This window comes from Sylvia atricapilla, chromosome 4 (assembly GCF_009819655.1).
Source record: "Sylvia atricapilla isolate bSylAtr1 chromosome 4, bSylAtr1.pri, whole genome shotgun sequence".
NCBI classification, from domain to species: domain Eukaryota; kingdom Metazoa; phylum Chordata; class Aves; order Passeriformes; family Sylviidae; genus Sylvia; species Sylvia atricapilla.
Genome location: NC_089143.1, coordinates 20628189 through 20646663, shown reverse-complemented (window position 1 = coordinate 20646663; position 18475 = coordinate 20628189). Strand labels below are relative to the sequence as shown.

Sequence of the window (18475 nt, the reverse complement as noted above, 5' to 3'; positions counted from 1 at the left end):
GATACACATTTCCCCTCTCCATGCACACACACGTGTACACAGACACACATTTCCCCTTTCCCTCTCATGCACACACACACGTGTACACACGCACACATTTCCCCTCTTCGTGTACACAGACACACATTTCCCCTCTCCATGCACACACACGCACGTGTATACAGACACACATTTCCCCTCTCCATGCACACACACACACGTGCACACAGACAGACATTTTTCCCTCTCCATGCACACACACACGTGTACACAGACACACATTTTCCCCTTTCCCTTCTCCATACACACACACGTGCACACAGACACACATTTCCCTTCTCCATACACACACACGTGCACACAGATACACATTTCCCCTCTCCATGCACACACACACACATGTATACAGACACACATTTCCCCTCTCCATGCACACACACATTTCCCCTCTCCATGCACACACACACGTGCACACAGACACATTTCCCCTCTCCATGCACACACACACGCGCACACAGACACATTTCCCCTTTCCCGCTCACGCACCCCGCCCAGCCCGGAGGAGCCGCCCCGGGGCCGGGGCTGCCCGCTGCTGGCGGCAGGTGGCGCTGCGGGCCCGGGCCGCCCGCTCCGGCCGCGCTCCCGGGGCCGCCCCGCCCGGGGAACGGGAGAGAGCGGCTCCCTTCGCTGTTTTTTACCACTTTGGAAACTCGGCGTACTTCAGCCCGTCCCTCCGGGCTGCCGGCGATGAACGCCCCCTCGCAGTAGGGAGGCAAAACAAAAAAACATCTGGACCCAGAGCAGAGTTCACCTTCCCGCCTCTCCCGCGCCTCGGGAGCGATGTGCACTCGGTGGTGCCAGCCCGGCCGGGCGGCGGGAGCGGCTCTGCACCCACTCCCCACCAGACATGGCCGCCGGGGGGGCGGGCAGGGCAGGGCAGGGCAGGGCGCGGGGCTGGCCCCGCTGCCGGGGCAGGAGCGGGGACTCCGCGCTCCCCAATGGAGGTGTGGGAGGAGGGAAAGCGGAGGAGGGAAGATCCGCGAGGATCCAGGTAGATCCAGCTTTTACCGCTCACCAAAAGCCACCAGCAGCAGGACCTCCGCCTCCTCCCTCCCTCCATCCCTCCCTCCTCCCCTAACTCCCTCCCTCCCCTGCCCCTCCGCGATGAGAGAAGGGCCAAGTCGGTGCACGCCAGCCAGCAGCGGGCTCTGCCAGGGGCAGACGGATCGCTTTCATGTCGCAGGGTGACTGCTAGCCCTGCGGAGGCTCCCCCGGCCGGGCCGGGGCCGGGCCGGGCAGGCGGCGGGCGGGCTGCTGCCCCGTTGCCGGGGATGCTGGCGGCGGGGGATGCGGAGCCGGCCGCGGACTAACATGGGGGGCGGCCACTCCCACAGGGCGCCCGTCTTCGACGAGAACGAGGACGGTGAGTGCGGAGCTGTCCGCGGTACCGAGCCGAGCCCCGCCCGGGCCGCGGCACCTCCGGCCGGGCGCGGTCCGGCCCCGCTCCGTGCGGGCGGCGCGGGCGCGCATCCTCCCGCGGGCTGCCAGCTGCGGGTGCGCTGCCCGGGGAGGCAGCGGCAGAGCCCGCCTTTGTCCAGCCATCCTCACCGAGAGAGTGGGTGGCTGCTGCTAGGCACGGGCTCAAGTCTAGCGCATCGTCAGCTGGGGTTTAGGCACAGGGCAGGTAACTTCAAACCTGCCTTTATGAATGGGCACAGTTTTTGAGATGGATGCCCACGTTTTTCGTTTTGTTTGTAGTCGTCTCTTTGACCACCTGCCTGTTTTAAATGGTGATGTCTCTCTTACTCTATAAATCTTCCATCACCTTTACTTTCTGAAACTTTTTTTAGCATGTTCTATTACTCTGAGTTTCTACTGCTTACCTCGATAATATGTCATAAGAAAATGTATCTTGTGAAGTTTGTGGAAGACAATAGAAAAGTTTGCCTAAAATGTGGTGTTTCTTTCCTCTTTATGCATTTCAATGAAATTTTCCAGTTAGACTGTATTTAATTGGAATTATGTGAATGCATTTCAATTCAAATAATTTTGGGTCTTGAAGCAGAAAGAACACAGCAGTCTTAGAAAACAGATATTTGTATATTAACATAGAAATATTTTTAATGTTACTTATGGAATAGATGTTGCTGCCTGTCTGGACAATGGGTGCTTAATTTTGAGGAACTTCCCCAGAAGTTCCCAATGTATTTTATTAGGAAGTGATTGTGTCTTAATAGACTCACAATGTTCTGCCTGCCTTTCATAACAAGTCAAAAACATGTATATTCTGCCCTATATGTTCAGGGCACATGGAGGTATTTGTATTTTTTTGCTAGTGGGGGGAGGGGGAACATCTAAATGCATATAAAGTGCTTGAAGGCGTGGCTACATCTTCACTTGCATTTAAGATGAAATTACCATTTCCTATTCCTTGGCAAAGAGTGATGAAGTGTGGTTTGCAACATTCCATTGTTTGTGTGGGGAATGAGACAGATTGTTTACCATTTGTGCATTCTGGAGCCATTTTCTTGTGCTGATAAAATATTTCAGACCTTTACAATAGGTCATGCTGTGTAAACATAGAAGTGAGAAAGAGCCCCCCACACCTCCCCCCAGGTAAAGTCTCAACCATGCACAATTGAAATTGTAAACCTTGAGGTAACTCACTGAGAAATACTCCAGAGTGAAAGCATGCTGTAAATCTTGTATTGTGGACAGTTTTTGAACAAAATGAACATAATTCAATAGTAAATTATTGCAGAAACATCTTTATGGCACTTAGTTCTCTTCCCATCCAGAAAACATTTCTGCAATGAAGCCATTATTAACAGCTAGTAAAAAAAACCACATGAAGTATTTATGGATTTCAATTAGGCCATTATTTATTCTTTGCATGGCTTTGTTTTGCTCTGAGGTGGTTTTCCCCATTATGAATGTTCCTAACATAATCTTTATTCCTCTTAAGATATTTTGCTTGGCACAACCATCTAGTGCAGAAGAGTCCATCACTTTTGAAACAATAACCAATTACCAGTAGTACTTCCAAAATATTATTCAGGATGACATTTTCCCAAGTACCTAAACAATATGGGGAAATATTTCCTCTTTGAAAATGTATCTTACAGAATTTAATACAAATTTAAGCTGTTTTTTCATATTCTCACTAGTAGCTATAGAATCACCATTTCCCACAATATTGGACTCAATATGTAATTAAAAAAAAAAAAAAGCTAAAGAAAAAGTATAACAAGAGGAAGTGAATTTGTTTCTTGAGATGGTATAATTGCTCAAGAATGACAATTAATTCATAGAGAATTGGAATAGGTAAGTTGTGTATGAAGATGTAGGGATATTAGAAACGAATCTATTTAGTGTATTGTGTATAATGTCACAGTTGCTTCTTAAAATTATGAAAATGAGCAGAAAGAAGTATTTCTATTTTATATGCATGCATGTTTATGACCGACGTAGAATAAAACATGATTTTTGGAAGTAAAAGTTTAAAACAATTTATCATCACTCTGGAAGTTGTAGAAAAAAATTACTTACTCAGTGTATTAGTTAATAAATAAATATATGGAAATAGTGTGTGAAGAGCACCCAGGTGCTGCCTGACAAGCCTACAGGGTGTCTGTTCCAGAGCTACAAATCCTGCTTTCTGATTAGAAGAGGTGCTGGTCCACTGAGTAGATCTAAAACCTGTAAGCTGTATGTAGACTCCCCTCCATGCTCAGAATAATAGAAAAAATATTCTAGAGAATCAGGAGCTTGAACCACATGCTGTTAGTCCCTACTTATTACAGCTAGTACAACACATCATTATCATACCCTAATATTTTTAAAGCCAGTAATTCATACCATTTTTACCAGCTACATTAGTTCTCTGTGTTCCATTTTTATTAGAAGGATCTTCCAGAAGTTCATGCTTTGAATGGTTAGAAACATCTGTTTTCCTGAATAGATTTCTTAACCTACTTATAAGATTTCTGATTAATTCAAGTTTTTGTTAGTTTAAAATGCTCTCCCCCTTCAGAATTATTCTGGGGCTTTTATGGACAGCAAAAATGTCCCCTCTCACTCTTTGATTTATAAGGAAATCTTTTCTATTTTTCTATTATTTCTACTGCTTTCTCATTTCCTGTGCCCCACATCTGTCTGCATTTGAACCTACCTTGGTTTCACACAGGTAACCCAAATAATACACAGAATTGTAGGTGAGTTTTCACCAGGACCTTGTGTTGGAAAAAATACATCCCATTCTCTAATGGAAATAAGTTCTCATACAGCCTATAATTACATATGCCCTTTTCATGGACATACCAAGTGGATACTTCTGTCACCCTGTGGTCAGTGCCCTGCTCAGTAATTTCCACTGATGAACTCCAATCCACATTAGAAATTTTTGGTGATCCTATGTACATGGCCTTTAGCAGGACTGAACTTTGGTCCATTTCTATTACTCACAGTCACTTCTTTGCTTGCAACACTCTGATTCTTCTTTATGCGATGTTTTAAACTACGACCACTCTGATCACTCCATGTCAGTTATCAAGACAACTGAACACTTTGTGTAAGTATTCAGCTGGATCATATCCAGACTTAATCTTCTTTGCTGTTAACCCCTGCCAGCCTCATATTTCCCATTTCTAAACAATACATTTTCATGTGTTACTGCTGTGGTTTAACCCCAAGCAGCAACTCACTCAGCCCCACACAGCCACTTGCTCCCAGGTGGGATGAGGGAGAGAATCGGAAGAATAAAAGCAACAAAGCTCATGGGCTGGGATAAAGTCAGTTTATTAGGGAAAGCAAATGTCGTGCACACAAACAAGGCAAAACAAGGAATTTATTCACTGCTTCCCAGGAGCAGGCAGTGTCCAGCCATAGCCAGGAGAGCAGGGCCCATCACATGTGATGGTAACTTGGGAAGACAAATGCCATCACACTGAATGTTTCCCCCTTCATTCTTCTTCTTCACCCAGATTTAAATACTGAGCATGAAGCCATACGGTGTGGGATATGGTTTAGAATGTCCCTGGTCAGTTTGGGTCAGCTGTCCTGGCTGTGTCCTCTCCCAGCTCCTTGTGCAGCCTCAGCCTCCCCACTGGTGGTGTGGGATGATGGACAGAAAGGGCCTTGGCTGTGTGGAAGTGCTGCTCAGTGATAGCTAAAATACCCCTGAGCTACCAGCACTGTTACCAGCATAAATCCCAAACACAGCCCCACACTAACTGCTCTGAAGAAATTTAACTCTATTCCAGCCAAAACTAGCACAGATGCTGTTCTGGGGTGACTTTATGATCTTTGTATCCCCATTCATCTGTTCAGCCCAGAAATAATAGGCCCACCTTGCCATTTTTCAGTTTACCTTCACATCATTCAGCTTTGCTTTCTTACTTCTCATTCCACTGAAACTGAGAAAAATTAAAGCCAACTCTATCATCTACAAAATAAGCTTGTTATCAAGGAGAAATGTCTGATTACTCATGTGCAAAAAAACTTCTGGTAAAGCCATGCTGTATTTATCTCATTTTTTCTTCTTAATCTAGGTTAAGGTGCAACAACAGCTAAGAATAATCCAGGGAACAGAGCCCTTTGTTTGCCTAGACCTCATACTCTGGCTAAAGACATAGAAAAATACCTTTCATTCCTTGATTTTTATTGCTTTGTAGGTTGGATTGAGAACTAGGTCTGGTGTTGTGCAGCATCACTACCTCTTACCAAAGCTAGACCCTTATATGGTGTGGAGCTATTACATTTTTTCGGACATTTAAAAAGCGTTTTAGGCAAGGTATTGCACAAATTGTGTAGTCAATTCAGGTAAAAGGACAACAGTTTTGTTTTGGTTGATACTACTGAAGCAAAGGAACCTGACTCTCTTTGCCTTGAATATTTCCTATTTTCATAACAACTACCCTCTCCTGAATATGTATATCCAGTGCTACTATCAGGAGAGTGAAGAAGTAAATTTTTCCTCATGTTCAACTCTTCAGAAACAGCAACACAAGAATGTTCACAAGAATGGCAATAGAAGCATAAGGCTAATATTTGCCATTGGTAAATGCTCCTTGCAAATTCTCAGTAAATATCACAAGTAATGAATATATCAGCAATAAGCTCGTGACTATAAAGAGTGTCTTTCATGCTGGATTTGCTTGACTGTGTTCAGTTAAAATTGCATTCATATTCAAAATGTGAATATGAAATAGTGGAAAAGAGTAATTTAGAAAAGAGCTGACTCAGGAGAGATATTACTACTATCAAAGAGGAATAACATATTGGCCGACATTGTGGTGGAAGATACAGAGAGAAGGATAAGAAACAAAGTGTTATAAGTTAGAATTGGTTCTGCTAAGTGATATGGCAGTTGTATTTGATTATTTGGGGCTTAAAAAGTCAGTTTTGCTGCAGTTACTTTTAGAAATAAGTATACTGACCTTTTAAAGAGCTTGGTTTTGTTGTACATGACTTTACATTTAAAGTAAATATGTATTTCCAGAGAACCTTGCACTGAGCGTCCTGAAGCTGCAGAGCTCAAACACCCCTCTGTGGAGGTCATTGTGACAGGCTGTGCCTCAGTAGTGTAGCCTTGTATGTGGGAAATGAGGCATAGCACCACGCCTTGGGTTATGCTCCATGGCCAGAACCTGTTTCACTGTAGTACTTATGTATCTACTTCAACGAAGTGCTGAAGTCCCACTTCCCTGCCTGAGCCATCAGGCTTTGTTCTGCTGAAGTGTCAGAACTACAGAGCTCAATGGAAATCTTATGTACTTGAGAATATAGCATCCATCCTCTGGAGTTAAACGTCCAATTTGAAGTTGTAATTTAACATTGATTTCTACCTCTCCTCTTTAGAAAAGCCTTCAGCTTAAATGAAGGATTTAAAATTGTTGGCGAGTGTCAGAAACCTCCTTATTAAATGGCCAGCTGCTGAAAAAGACTTGTACTAAAAGCCTAGAACCCAGATAAAGAGCCTAAGAAAAATGCCTGCAATTAGTATGGATTCAGATAGCTAAATTCTGAGCATGATGGCTGAGTTTATGTGTAAGTGCAGTGAAAGCTGAAGAACTATAAGGTGACATGGGGGAAAATTACAAACAAGAGTTTTACTTGGAACCAATTTAAAGCAATGGTTAAATGTCAAAATGAGTCAAATTGAGAACAGAGTATTCAGAGTCCAGTAATTGTCAGTGATATGATGGTGCTCATCATCCTGCTGCCACACAGCTGTAATGGACAATGTCTGATGCAGTCACAAAGCTGCTGCACACAGATCACGAGGATAATAACATACTCTCTTCAAACTACTTGTTTCAAAAAATACAGCCCTAAAGAATAGCCCTAAATAAAGGGTTGGAACCTAAATACCTTCTGTTAGAGAGAGTAGCAAGCATCATGTTAAATCAATATTTCTGCTGGATTTTTTAATTTGTTCATGGAAGTTCTATAGTGTGTTACATTGCATTTTATTTTTTCCTTGCAAAGATGAGTATTCCAGTTCCCTTTAGAACTGAATTGGATAAGAATACCAAAATGCGATTTAAAAACTACTCAAAGGCAGTTATGTTGAAAACCACAGCTGCCAAAGACATTATTTTATGCTGAATATCAATGTTTTAGATAAATTTGATCCAGACCACTGGATTTTTTTTATATTTTGTTTTATGACCATGTTGAATTTCATACAATTTTATTTTTTATTTATTGAACTTTAGACAGGAAGTCATCATTATGTGTAGTGCAAACACTTCAGAAACCCTGATAGGAGTGTCTGTACAATCGCAAAACAAAAGAGATCAGTGTTGAGCTTACACTTACAGCATGATATGAGACAGTGGGATGTGGACCTCATCAGACACTAAATAATAATTGTAGGTGAAGTTTAATACTGTATCAGTTTTCCCTTTTTTTACAGGGAACTCTGAAGAAGATGCATCTGGCACTTTCATCTTAGCTTCTTGCTATGTCAAATGAGCTGCATCTCTGTTCCACCATTTAAATATCCTTAAAATATTTTGCAGTATTAGATTTACTGTCAGGATTAGAACAAAGATTTTTCCCGGGACAGTTAAAGTATTTGTCAATTGTACTTAATTTCACATCATCCAAATTCCACAAAATGTCTGCCAGCAATATCTTAGAGATGGTCCAGATAAATTTTCAAGGTCCTTCCTGATAATATTTCCAGCAATTCCAAGATTTAGTTTTCTGTTTTGATGGAAGCATCCTTGTCAGGACCTCCATCTTAAACAAAGGCATCATGGAAGTAATTGCTGTTGCTTTTGTAGACTTCCAAAATTTTCAGAAGCGGTTGGCATAACACCTAACTCTAAGAGTGTGAAGGAATTTCTTGTTGGCTTGTTATTGAGGAAGTGCTCAGGAGAGGCAACATTTACCCATGTTGCAATATGTGTTATGTAGTGTGTTTAGATATCAAGATAGGCTTTTTCTGAATAACAAATATAAATAATTCAAAGTTAACCAAACATCAAGCAAAGTAAGCTTAGAGACTCCTGTTCAAGATCATGGAAAATTCTGATTGTGAAATGAACTCAGAAAAGAAGATTATGGTCTCAATTTCAATGCCATTGCTTTCACAAGCCCTCCTTCACAAATTCAGACATTGTCTCCCATCCTTGCCACAGCTGTTGCTTGCAGTGAAAAGGCTTTGCTCCTTCAGCTGTGCTGCTGTTGTTTTCTGTGCCAAGGAGCAGGCTTTCAGAGAGCTGGGTTCTGAAGGATTAGAAAAGCTGAATGTTGGAAGGGGTGGCAATCTGAGAAGTAAATGTTTGGTTTCATCCCAGGACAAATGTGCAGAGATATTAAACTGACTCTACTGCTCAGTCTAAGAGTCTACTACTCTTGGCTTCACTTCCAGTAAGGTTCAAAAGTTCTGACAGCTTCTCATAGAACAAGAGGGAACAGATCTACCTCATCCCACCTGGCTGCAGTGTGACAGACACTGACTCATGGACAGCACTTGGCATGAAAGTGAAAGAATTCCTTGATGTGGATGTGTGAACCTGGGTTACAAAGCCAGCAGTAGCTACCAGGGGGAGCTGCAGTTTTTTGTGAGCCTTGGGCACCATACTATCCAATGAATGAAGTTCAGCCTGGAATCAAATGTTGTACCCTGACTGAATTAGAAAATGGCCAAGAAAATCTTTGGGGAAAAGACATGGTAAGGAATTATGATCTTGTTCACAGATCCTCAGAGAACTGTCTCACCAGAACTGTCTTTTTACAGTATTTTCTGAATGTGGGCATAAAACCAAATAAGGCAGGGTTTTGTTGGCCAAGCACAAGACTCTCTTCTAGGTTTCTCATTAAAAATCAGGCTTGAGAAGGCAGAAGGTGACATCTTCCTGAAGCAAAACCTGGTGGGCAGTGACACCTGTGACTAAGCACTGAAGGGTGGAATAGAGAAAAGAATGTCAAGTTATTTTGGAGGTTTCACAACATTTTGACTTAGCCAGAGTGAGCTAATGCTGAGATGATGGAAAAGGTGTGGAAAAGGTTGCTACTGAGATGAATCAATACAAAGTAAAAATTCTTAGACAATATTCAATTAAAAAAGAAAATGTCTAGTTCAGTCTGGTAGAGGAGCTCCACAGCATCCTATCAAGGTAAAACATGTGAGAGGAAGGAACAAAAGGTATAGGACATCCACCAAACTCAGCAGGAAAAGCCTGGACTTTTTGGAGGGGGAAGAGCAGCAGTAGTAAGCAGTGTGCACATCAGAGGGTGTGATCTCTCTTCAGCACAGTTCTACTTCGTTTCATGGATTAATTAAATTGATTACCTTGAATGACATTACTTACTGCCTAATGTAGGCCTGCATTGAATTGTTGCCTAATTTGCTGATGTACTTTTGAACACTGTGTGATTCTATGTAAGATTCTCTGCAACAGGAAAAAGTAAAAGATTATTATTTTGCAGACATGAAAAACCAAAGAGATCAATAAAAGTTGTTTTCTTAACTCTGAGTTTCCTTGGACTCAATCAAAATTGGGCATGAATAGCAAATACAGGGTCTGTGAAAAAGAGAACAGGCAAATATCTTTGCCTTTTTCCTCTATGGTTAAAAAAGAACAAAGATGATTTACTTTGTAGGGTTCAGTCTCTAATACATTAAATGTTTTGAAGAATAATGCTGGTTTATATTTGGCTGCACTTGATCTCAGGAAACCATTTTCTTTATCAGAAATGTATGTTCAAGTCACACTGTATCTGCAGATGAGCACTGGTGGGGCCCAGGATGCCTCCACCTTCTCAGTACAAGAGAATGTTGAGGTTCATCAGACTTAGAACTGATTCTCTTAATACAGTATTTGATGGAACATCCTTTTATTTGATTTTAAAGTATTAGAAATTAACATTATATACTGTTTAAATTTTACATTACATGTATACAGTACATTTTTCTAGTTAGGCCAATATATACTATTTATATACTACACTATAGTACTGTACCTTTATAAAACACACATTTCTGGAGGAAAGAAAGAAGGCATCTGTTCACTGGTGAGTACTACCAGTCTTTCCCTTTCAGATTCCTCGCTTACTAAAATCTGACAAATAGAATGAAAGCACTGCATGTTAAGTGTATTCAGCTTGTCCTCAAGAAAACCTTAATGTTATACATTGGTCTATTCCCTTAGGCAGCCAGCATTCCCCTCAAATGCCCATCAACAAGGGTATGAGTAGGGTTGTACTTTTTTATCACAGAAATGAAGACTTCCTTCCTTTTGTTCCCAAATAAGTTATTTTCCACTCCAATCATTAGAAGACTTATTTACATGCAGATGTCTCTCACATGCTCATAGTTAACTCCTTAATTTCCACTTTGACTCTCATCAACATGTATATTTTAGTAAGTAAATGAAACAGTCTGGATGGAAAGGTTAGGATTTGTGAGGTCACTGGGCAGTTCTGGTTTTAATCACTGGAAATTCAAATTCTGCAAAAAGGTGTTTGTAAAAGTCTTCTTAGTTCACCACCTCTCTTCTAAAGACTATCAACTTTCTGTATTTTCCAACCTAGCAAGGAAAACTTCCTGGAGATTGGAAAACTATCAAACATTGTAATTTGTTCTTAAAATGTTGTATTGTATTTTCTGATATAGGTATTAAGTACAATGTAGACATCTAAGTTTCATTCATCTCACAATTAAGACAAAGGTATTTTCCTTTTAAATTGAAGGATGTTCTTAGAAAGCATTACTAGGGTTGGTGGCAGCATTTTTTATACAGGTTTTTGAGACTAATAATAACTGAACATGGTTGATGAATTTGACATTTATTTCCCAAATTTTATATTCCTATAAATATTTTCTTTATAATACCACAACATAATATGATTTTTTCTGTTTTATACTTCATTAAACTTTCGCTATTTTGGTCTAATTTGAAAAAAGCTAGTTTAGATATAATCATGAAATCTACCCTACAGTTTGTTTATCTGACTCTAAATATGAATTAAATCAGTGCTTTTAATTTCTATCTTGTAATGTTTTATTGATTTTTTGTTTATTCCCACTTTCTTTCTCATTTTCTTTTTTTAAGAAATAAATATAAATTCTAGTTCCTTAAAATTCAGAAACATTTAGATAAGTTCTACACCTGATGCACTTTTCTGCACTGTCACTTTTTGCTTGGTATGATACTGAAAAAAATAGAGCCCTGACTTCATAATTCTGTTGCTAACAGTGTTCTGTTTAAGAAGAACTGTTGTATTTAGTAAGATAAATATACTACAAGACAATCTGCTGCAGTGGACAAAAAAGACTTTCCTTCTTTTTCCTATTTTTGCAGTGATAAGGGAACACCTTCTGTTCCTTATTTAAGATATAAAAATGCAAACTGAGTTAATCCTTCCAGTAATTATTATTTCCTTTTGAGATTGTTCCACCTCCCTTGCTGAGCAATGAGAACTGTTCTTAGCTACCTTGTTAAAACAAAGATGCAATATAATCACAAAATTGCTGTCAGCCTCCTGAGTGTCCTTCACACCTTTCTGAAACTATCTTCCTCTTCCCCCTGGATTGTTTTCACATTTTTTTATGAAGATTGATTTTTTGTCTTTTGGGGTAAGGTTTAGATAAATCTTTGTCTAAGCTATAAAGCCTGCAAATGCTTTTGGGGCAATACCACATCTTAAGCACTGTGAACTGCTGTACAAAGCTTGAAGTCAAATGACAAGAGATCATGGAAAGATCATTTGGAGAAGTAAGAAAAGTCATCTTCTTAAGCCCAGATCATACTTGACTCTTTTAGTATGTAAACTACAGAAATACAACCTTAAGTGTGGGGAATTGCTGTAAAACCAAGTTAGCTTTTTTTGAGATTCGTTTAGACATAACAACAGGAACAGATTAACCAGAAGTTTTATGCAGATTCATCAGATTCTTCTCTGCCCAGCCTTGGCATGTGATTTTTCAGTAATGCATGCCAGTTATGCCCTTATTGCCATGTCTTTTCCTGCCCAGTGACACGTCTTTAAGATCTCTCGCTCAAGTTTTTAAGCTAAGTTATTAAACTAGAAGGGTTTTTTATGTTGCAAATAATAATAGCAGATGAAAAGTACTTTAGAAAGAGAAATATGTTTTTAGTGTGAATTTCTCCATAAAAATCTCAGTATTGAAAGGCTTTCTGGAAGGATTTATTGATCTTTATTGAAAAACATTGTCAGCACTAAGTGCTGTGCGATTTTGCTGCCAATGAGTCACAGCGTAGTTTCCACTGCTGTTGATCAAAACGTTCAGCAGGGCAATTGCTTTTCTTTTGGATTTTGTGAGCTCTCTGTTGATGAACAAGAGAAGAGAGCAGCTAGAGTAAAGCTGCCTGGGCAGCTTCAAAATAGCAAAAAAAAAAAAAAAAATCTACAATCACCCAGTCTATCTTGTCCTGTTTTTCTTTTTTTTTTTTTCTTTTTTTTTTTTTTTTTTTCTTTTCAGTTATACTTTGGGAAAAGGACTGGGCATCAGGTTCACAGGTGTTGGCTGCGGCTGTGGGAGGCAGGACATCCAATGGAGCTTGTCTGGTGGCTGGGCAAATTCCAGCTGTTGCTAGGATAGCATTTGCACCCTGAATGGCTTTCACAAGGCTTTTCTGAGAGTGAGGGAAGGTTTTGTGGGCTGTTTGGGAAAGATTAAGTAGTATGTGGCAGTGAAGAGGTACCACGTTTTCAGTGGTTCCAAGCACTTAGGCTGAGTGCTGCCTTGACTTGGGGCCGCTGGTGCTGCTAAGCCAGGAGTCATCAGTCTGTCTCAGCAGTGTTGGGTGAAGCACAGTCATGGATTTTAAAATGCCTTAACAGAGGGCTGCCCTTTCACTGTTGCAGCTGTCCATTGCAGAGAAAAGATTGTGGAATTCAGGTTTCTCTCCTGTGAGATGCAGAGAATTTAAAATGCTTCCCTGGGCATACAAATACTTGAGAGTAACTACAGGCTGTTCTCAGCCCTCTAATCTTCCTCTGCTAGATACTTCATACATATCTTGGGATCCACAGACATACATGGATCAATGACACCCTGAATTTTTGAATGACAGGATATCCTGGATAAAGACCTTCCTGAAGCACTACATTCCAGTTTGGAAAAGAAGAATACACCCCAGCAGATCACCCAAGAAAGATTGCTGGCATACAACATGTTTCTTCTAGTCTTTAGTGATATGAAGTTGATTTCCAGTCTTTTTCACAACCTGTAAATAATAAAAAATAGCCACAATTTTTTTTGCTATGTCGAAAGCTTTCCATTCTGCACTGTGAAAAAGCCAAGGTTGTTTAATATTATTTTCATAGACAGCTGGAAGAAGCTCTGATATACTAATTTGCCATTTTATTCTAGTTAAGAAAATATAATATAAATACACATATATTTTTAGAGACTGTCTCTCTCTCTCCCTCTCTTTTTCTCTATATATACACAGATATTTTTTATATACTTTAATCTCATCAAAACAAACCCAGAGTATGCTGTATGGAACTCTAGAACTGAGTCACCAATATTCCTTGTTTTCATCTGGCATCCATAATTAAACTTATTTGAAGTTCTGTTTCTGTGATTATACAGAACTGGTATAAGCACATTTAGTGCCACTGAATGTTTCAGGCACTAACAAGCCTTCTGCTACATTGAGCAATTTTATCCACTGCAGCTCACTATTTGTTTGTGCTTTGCACCTAATAAGTTCTGTGGTTAAAATTAGAACTTATGTTCCTTACATTAATATCTATGAGCTCCCCACTCTGCTCACCAAGTGAGTATTTTTATTTTTTCCTGTTTTCTTGAGTAACAAGGTAAATCTAAGTTGTAGCTTAGAGTCTACTGATCTTCTGCTGTTAATGCCAACACCCAGCCATAACCTGGGAATTTTAGTTGGTCTGAAGTCCTCCTCCTCCTCTCCTCAGTCACCTCTGTACCGGCTGACCTGAGGTGGACTTGGTTTGTTTTGTCACTGTGTCTGTGTTTGCTTTGCTTGAAGTCTTTAATATTTCACTTCGGTTGTGGTTTTAATCTCAGATGGCAACTAAGTACCACACAAGCAAGCAAGTGCTGCTTGCTCACTCTGTCTGTCTTCCCAGCTGGATAGAGGAGAATCAGAATGAGATAAAAATATAACCGAAATAAATTATAATAAAGATAATAATAATAATAAACAACACTAGAATAGATACAAAGAAGAAAATTAATTCTATTCCAGCTGAAACAAAGACAACTCATAATCTTAGGAGTGGATAGATAAGATAAAGTGCCTGGTTTCTTTACTGATATTTGCTGTTTTCTGCAATGAAAGGTCCTATCAGCTTTAGTGTAATTGCTTGTGGAGTGTAAATAAACATACTTATAAATAACTTGTAAATAAGTATACAAGGATTTCCCAGAGGTAAGAAGCACAATGATGAGAGAATAAATCATCATCTCCAAGAAAAAAAACATCTACAGTTAAGTGGTCATTTTATGTACAGCAATCAGCCCATTTTCTTCAATCTCCACAGAAAAACTACCCATTCCATCATCAAATATTTATCTGTTAACACTGAGATGAAGAAATATGGAGTGCAGGGAAATTATGGAAGTTTCTTATTGATTAAATATAGCTGCTATAATGAGGTGTTTTCCCCCTACCCTTTCTATACCACCCAGAAGAGAAACAACCACAAAAATTGATGTATACAGAGGTGTTAATGATAACTATTAGCTCAGGATATCACTTCATCTGAAGACAGATAAAAATTGATCATGTTTGATCAACAATAGTTTAGTCTGGAGCATGTGGGTAAAAAGAAAATATTTGTGAGACCAGATTTCCTGCAAAATGGCAGAGGAAGTAGAATGATTCTTATGCAAGTAGATGATTCACAGAGTGAAATATTACGAACCCTAGCTTCAAAAAGAAACCTCTTCCTGGCTGCAGATAACTCTAAAAATCAGAACTGTCAAGATGAGTTCAGGTTGGTGCCTTTACAACCTCAGAGGCTGGGATTTGAGGTTCTGTCTCTAGAATGAATTTTAATTTTTTCTAAGAAGTACAATCTAGTTTAAAAGTTTACAAGACCTATGAATAAAATGCAACTTGAGTGCTGAAGTACATAGTGAAAGTCATTTAACTACAGAGGATGGATAACTACGGGTAGACTAACAGAATTAATGGAGGAGGTCAGCCCTCTTAAAAGTATGTTGTGTCATTTATTTAAACAGTCAATAGAAATATGGCCAGTTTAAGAGGTATCTAGTGACTGTTGGACTCAGAGGTGTTACTTTGTGGCCAGGCAGTAATGGAATACTTGACATTTTTCTTTAATTCTTCTGTACTGGAGATCTGGCCCTTTTACGTCCTCACTAGATGTGCTGTTGATTTCACTAAATACTGCCTTTTTCCATGACAAGAAGCAGCTTTTCCTGTTTACACTCCCCATTCTACCCACAGCTACTGAGACTTTCTCTCTCTCTCTCTGGTCCCCCACCACGGCCCAGGCTGTACCTGAGATGTGCCACTGCAGCTGCAGCAGGCAGGGACACTTCAGGATTTCAAACATGCTTCTGCTGCTACTTAGAACTGCTGTCATTTATTTGAAGCCCATGGTGATAGTTTGGTTTGAAACCACTAAATGGGAGGCAATCCCAATTGAAATGGTAATAATTCTGATCTTTAGTGTCCTTACTCACCTCACGTATTTTATTTGTAGTTGTGGTTAAAAATAGAAGAGATAATTCTTCAAGATTCAGTTCTGCAGAGAGATTCCTCATGTCTTGGGTTCTGAATCTAGAAGAAAAAGAGAACAACTCATACTCTCTCTATATGTTTGAGTAAAATCCTCTTCACATGGGCCCCCAACCTCCCATTAACAAAGCACCAAGACTCATTTTGTGAAACCCTGATTTGCAAGAACAGTGCTTTCAGAGCTGCTGCCCTGAGGAGCTGAGAGCAAAGAGGTTTATTAGCTTCCTCTGGCATGTTTGGAATTACAGAGACCTTTGCATGGATAAGACTGATGGAAGTCTCGCTGAGGATTTTGTTGTTAACTTAATTTAAAGAATTTTCCTTCACCTGGGGATCACTCTGATAAATTTTATTGCAGGAGAAAACAGTTTGGTACACTGATATTTGACATTTTATTCCCATAGCAACTTCCCTCAGAGAGCCTTCCAGTTCAGTTATTAATGAGGTTGTTTTCATAGAAACTCTGAGGGAGGTGAATATTCCCACTTTCCAGCTGAAAAAGATGCTTCATAGTCTATTATGTGTATCCTGATCTCACAGAGAAGTCTATTACAGTAAAGTGAAATTTAGATTTTCTATATTGTAGCAATACATTTTCTCAAGGAGTATCTTTTCTGCTGCTTATGCCTGTCAACCTGTTTCTCCTTGCAGTGATTTCAGAGATTGTTTTTGTCAGCTCATCCATAAGAGAACAACATGGTCAGTCAGAATCTCTCTTTTCTCAACAAGAGGGTGCTATGCTTTAATAGTTAACAAAGGTCTTACATTTTATGTTGGAGCAGGTCCTGAAACTTTTCTCCTTAGTTTCAATGTCAGTGTCTTTTGAAAGAGCTATGAAAAGCATGGAGACTTACAGAGGCGTCCCTGCTATTCAGTGGCTGTGATAAGGGCCAGTACATCAACTCAATTCTTCCTTGATGTCTTCTGATGTTTCCAGCGGTGCTACTCAGTTAACAGCTTTTCTGAACCAAAATCTCTGTCCTGTCACAAAACAGAACTGTTTTCATGGCAACAAAAAGGGATCTTTCATTTACACTTCCACTGATCTTAAAAATAATTCACTGACTTGTGGGTTTGTAATAGTAAAAATTTGTAAATTGCTGGTTATAACAGGATACATGGATCAGAAGTTCCAATTACTTTCCACTAAGTCAAATGAGTCAATGAAAAGAAACTTTTCTACTGGAAAATAGGTTACCTTAATGCTGTATGCTAGCAGAACATAGAAGCAGCCAAAACAGCTCTCTAATGATAAACTAACCTCTGGTTATACTGAAGATTTGACACTACCTGAGTAAATCCTGATCATTTCTGTGTGACAGTGAGGCTATAGACTTTGAACAGTTTCATTGTTAGCCATTGCATCAAACTTAATAGTAACCTAATAATTCCAGTTATTCATGTCACTTAGATTCAAGGCCAGTCTAAATAGAGAGAGAATCATGTTCTTTCATAGAATCATAAAATGGTGTGGTCATTTTCATGTGGCCAGCTTCATGCGAGCAGTCACGCTGAATCCTGTGCACAAGACCTCAACATATCTACCATGCTCTGTGTTATTTTCAACTACTAGCAAATCTTTTCTGACTCCAGGATTGTGTTAACCAGGCTCTGGTAATTTCCAGACATCCATATCTGTTATTTAGCAGGTGACGATTGTTACCATATTTCATCTCGTCCATCTAGAGGAGCATCTGACCTCTGATGACATTTTTCATAGCACTGAGTTATAAACCAATATGTAAAATCCGTGATCAGCTGCTACAGGCTTTTCACAACAATCTATTGCTATTTGCTCTTTGTTGAAAAAGAGTGGTAGATTTGGCACTCCAAATTCCTTTTACTTTTCTGTTATATCTAATAGTAAAAGACTATTTGAAGTCCAGTTGTTTTGGGGTTTTTTAGCTCAACTGATGGATGTTTAACCAGGCATCATAACAGAAGACAGTGAGATGTTGAAAAGGTCTGCTTTAAAATTATGCTGCTGAAGGATTACACTAAACTGACCCACACAATCAAGACCATCTGGGCTGACAGCTGATCATAAACATTCAAATTCTCATTCTCAGTCCATGATATCACATTGTCAGACTGGTCAGATCAGTGACCCTGCACCTCCATGGGCATGGAAGTAGTATTAAAAGAATGTTATTTGTGGTTGCCTTGCAAAAGGTCAGCTCTGCACAGATCTCTTTTCTTAGTCATAGTCTGAGTCTTTCCCATTTTGTGCCTTCACTATGTGTTAGTTCTACCCCTTTCTGAACTTG

The 18475-nt window shown here is 39.8% G+C and overlaps 1 protein-coding gene across 2 annotated transcripts in view; it reads left to right on the top strand.

Annotated features, from left to right (window-relative positions):
- Positions 1 to 960: 960 nt before the first annotated feature.
- STK32B (serine/threonine kinase 32B) overlaps positions 961 to 18475 on the top strand; it is a 156008-nt gene continuing 138493 nt past the window's right edge. The window contains exon 1 of one of the 2 annotated variants that reach the window (XM_066317250.1): positions 961 to 1030. Coding sequence is in view for 1 of the 2 variants with exons in the window: in XM_066317249.1 (XP_066173346.1) it covers positions 1327 to 1402 (76 nt within the window). In the remaining variant the exon portion in view is untranslated. Of the gene's footprint in view, positions 1031 to 1326; positions 1403 to 18475 lie in introns of those variants that run through there. The other variant, XM_066317249.1, reaches the window with a different exon arrangement.